The sequence below is a fragment of the Myotis myotis genome, unplaced genomic scaffold, assembly GCF_014108235.1.
Source record: "Myotis myotis isolate mMyoMyo1 unplaced genomic scaffold, mMyoMyo1.p scaffold_m19_p_15, whole genome shotgun sequence".
Classification (NCBI taxonomy): Eukaryota; Metazoa; Chordata; class Mammalia; order Chiroptera; family Vespertilionidae; genus Myotis; species Myotis myotis.
In genome coordinates this window covers 51,930,676-51,934,805 of record NW_023416319.1, presented here as the reverse complement: position 1 = coordinate 51,934,805, position 4,130 = coordinate 51,930,676, and the positions used below count along the sequence as shown (strand labels likewise).

Below are 4,130 nucleotides of genomic sequence, written 5' to 3'. Positions count from 1 at the left end.
ACACACACACACACACATTTTGCAATCAAATCAGTTTAATTTATACTTTTAATGGAGAGAGTGATGGGGATATATTCTTTAGAAAGAAGTTTACTAGCAGCTTGGGTAGCTTGGAGTTGGTCTTTGACAATTGCCTCTATTTATTCTTCTGGCAAGATCATCAACAGACCAAGAAAGCACTTGCCTTTGTTCGTTTAGCTTCTGGCAGTGGCAGAACAGTATCATCAGCAAAAGGGCCACCTTCGTACCGTCAGCACCTGCTTATGCTTCTGGGCTTCTCTTAGTTCCACAGTCTGTTGCATGTGCTCCTGCCTCTACCCAGGTCCTAGATAATCTGTCCCTGGTGCTTAAACACCTGGCACAGGAGCTGAATAGGTATCTCCACCTGTAGAAACTCAGGCACCAACCGGAAGACCGGGTGGCTGTGGACCCACTCCAGTTGCACATCTGTGTCAGCACAGTTTTACAAACGATGTTTAGTTAGCTTGTTATCTTTAGAAAATAAAGACATTTCCATTTTGAAAAAAGAAAATAACTTGGAAAAGAGGAATCTTATGCTTTAAAGAAAAATTTATTAATTGACATGAGTTTGGGACTAACCGACTTTCTTTTATATATAAAATTGATATAATTTATTTTCTTTAAATTACTGATATTTATTTTGTGATATTCATGAATTTTTTAATATCACAACATGCTCGAATTCCCAATTTGAGTTATTACTGTCCTCATGTTCTCCTTAACTTACAGGACTTTGTTTACATTTTCACATTTATGTCTGAGGTCAATTTCTTTCTGGTTTTGTGGAAACTTTATCAGTTTTAGGCTCTGAAGTGTTCATTACTTTGTAGAATTATCAGTAACTTTCCTCCTGCTCCATGTCAAGAATAGATGATACGGTGTGCAATCTTCAAAGAATAACATAGAAAATTCCTCTCGCACTGATGACCTTCATTGCTGTGGGTAATCTCTAACAATTTTCTTTACTTTCTCTGTCGCTCTGTTCAGGTTTTCTATCTATTGCTGGGTTACTTTTGCTGTTATTAGAGAACTTGTTTCATATGTGATTCACCTAGCACTTGAAATGGCTTCTTAAGGAAATTATCATGACTACTCTCATTGTGTTATTGTGGTAAAACATACAAAGTATAAAATTTACCATTTAACTACTTTTAAATGTACATTGGTCACATTAAAAACATTCACATTGATGTTCAACCATCACCACTCTCTACATCTAGAACTTTTTTCTTTCCAAAGTAAATTTTCTCTCCCTGTCAGCCTCTGGCAGTCATCGTCTAAGTCTGTCTGAAAATTTGGCTACTCCAGTATCTCGTGTAAGTGGAATCATACAATATTAGAACATTTGTATGTGGCTTATTTCACTTAGCATGTCTTTAAGGTTCATCCACGTGGTAGCAATTATCCTTCCTTATTTAAGGCTGAATTACATTGCATTTTCTGTTTTATTTGTTCACTCATTTGTTGATGAACATCTTAGTTGTGCTCACACTTTACCTATTGTGAATAATGCTGCTATAAACACAATGTACAAGTATTTGTTTGAGTTCCTGCTTTCGACTCTTTTGTGTATATATCCAGAAGTAGAATTCCTGGTTCATATGGTAATTTTTTTTTTCTTAGAAAAACAATGTATTATGATTAAACCCAGCCAGGTGTGACCCCGTTTTCCTCCCATTTGTACTTGTTTTTTTTTTGGGGGGGGGGCAGCCTGAAAAAAAGACTTTTATAATTTATAACAATGTACAAATACTGTAGTTGCACACCAACTCGGAGAGACAGACCAAACTAATTTTAGTTCACTGTCCCCCTACACCAGGTCCCCCCAATCAGGAATCATTGGGAAGCCCAAACAGCTTCACAGTTCCTGCTTCCCGACTACTGTCACATTTGCCATCTTTGTCATCACAGGCAAATGCCAGCAGAGGCCTTTTTGGGTGCCAAGCCACAGTGAAGGTCGGGGACTCACACTTCACCTGCCATAGCTTGTCTCCTGTCTCTACTTCAGCAATGTCAATAAAGTGATCTTCTGATGCTGAAGCCAGCATTTTCCCATCGTGGCTGAAACTGAGGGTCCTCACAGGCCAACACAGCCTGGAAAAGCACCGAACACACACTAACTCATCCACATCCCAGAGGCTGACCAAAGCATCTGCACTTCCTACGGCAAAGTACTTCCCCGTGGGGTCAAACTTGATGCAGATGCAGTTAGAAGGGTGCGCCTTGATGGACTGCACAGGCTTCAGCTCTGGGTAGCTGAGGATGTTGATGCAACCATTGCCATCTGTCAGGAAGAACATGTCATTGTCATTGTTCCAAGAGATTTCATTGACCTCAAACTTAAACTGCTTCTCCTCTTTCAAATTGTGTGTCTTGGCATCAATAAAGGTCACCATATCATCCTTGTTGCCTACGGCTATAGTCTGCCCATCAGGACTCCAACAGATATTAATGTTCTCCCCTTTAGTGTTCACAGTAGCGATGCATTTGGTAGTCCTCACATCCCAGATGCGAATGCTTTTGTCTTCAGACGCTGTGACGAAGAGATCAGGGTTACTTGGATGCCAACACAGCTGGTCCACGCTGTAGCCATGTCCGCAGTAATTGTTTTCCTTGACCAACCGGTCCTTCTCCAGCAAGAAGACGCTAGCCGTCTTGTCAAAGGACCCAGAGGCCAGACGCCGCCCATCGCAGCTCCAGGCCACTGAGTGCACCTTCGCACCGTGCGCCGGGAACTCGTGCGTCTTGCTGTGGCTCCAGAACAGCTCCTGCATGCCCAGCACGTAGCGCATCGCGCTGCTGCTCACGGAGCACCAGTGGGCCATGGAGCCCGGCCCCATGGCAGCCGTGGGTACCGCCATGCCAAGCTCCCACAAAGCCGCCTACAAGACAACTCTTTTTTAAGTAATAGCTATTAAGTGCCAGGCTGTTGGGGTCCAACCCCAGCAGGTCTAGGGGTTCCCAAAGGTGTGGATGGAGTCAAAGAAGGAATGACACAGAGACAGCATTCAGTTGATCAGCATAGCCAGGTTCTCCCACCAGGTTATGTCTCTATTGTGCTGTTACATCTGTATTTATACCAGTTGATTTTAATCCCATCCATTCTATTCCAAAGGTTAGGGCGTTTGTTAATCTAGTTCTGTTGAGTTTAATCCTATCAATTCTATTCCAAAATTTAGGGCGTTTGTTAAGCTAGTTCTGTTGAGTTTAATCCTATCAATTCTATTCCAAAGTTTAGGGCGTTTGTTAATCTAGTTCTGTTGAGTTTAATTCTGTCTAGGTTAATCTCTGTGTTCCATTATAAGGGCTATTCCAAGGTCACTGCTCTACTGATAGGCTACAAGGAAGTGACTGAAGGAGATTATCTTACCCAGTAAAGGTTATGTCCTCCCAGCCTTGCAGCTTGCCTTCCCTGGGACTGCCCTGTGTTGGTGGGTCTCCAGGGGTATAGGCTTTGGTGCTTTCCCTGGTGGGCAGACCCCTGGGGTGTGGACCCAACAAGTCCCAAATTTATTGCAAACAGTCTTAGTCCAAGTACTTCATAAGTAGTACATGGTATTTCTGTAACACTAGGGGGTTTCACTGATTTATTCTCTTCCTTAGTTCTGTTAATCCCTAACTCGAGGGAAAAAATCCTCACCTGGGGAAACAATCTTTCTTGGGGAGGTGGTCTTGTTTAAAACACATAGCACTAAGAGGGGGAGCAAACATATTAAGAACAGTATGTCATATACGCCAGGTCCCTTAAAACATATGCTGTGCAGATGTTTCTTCCCTGCAGCGAACATGTCAAGCAGCAAGGATGGACCGGCTTCTGGCACCAGGCATTTTCTATGTAACAAATTATTTGTTATGCAGAACCACTACCATGTAAGTCTCATTTTACAAACAAGAGCATAGATGTCAGGGGAGGGGGGGTTGTCAAGCAGCTTCACTAAAATCATACATATAGTAAATGTCAAAAGTTAGACATAGGCAAGTACTCTAGGGTTAGAATCTTCCCACTGCATAAGGTGGGAGGTTAAGAACCACTCAATGTTTCTGTACCTGAAATAAATAACAAATGACATATCAATCTGGCAGCTATCAAGTGCCAACAAGCCTGGAGG

At 42.4% G+C, this 4,130-nt stretch overlaps 1 protein-coding gene across 1 annotated transcript; it reads right to left on the bottom strand.

Annotated features, from left to right (window-relative positions):
* Positions 1 to 1,850: 1,850 nt before the first annotated feature.
* Positions 1,851 to 2,882, bottom strand: LOC118670255 (THO complex subunit 3-like). Its single transcript, XM_036337344.1, has one exon. It carries the CDS (start codon positions 2,880 to 2,882, stop codon positions 1,851 to 1,853), a length of 1,032 nt encoding a protein of 343 aa, XP_036193237.1.
* Positions 2,883 to 4,130: the final 1,248 nt, after the last annotated feature.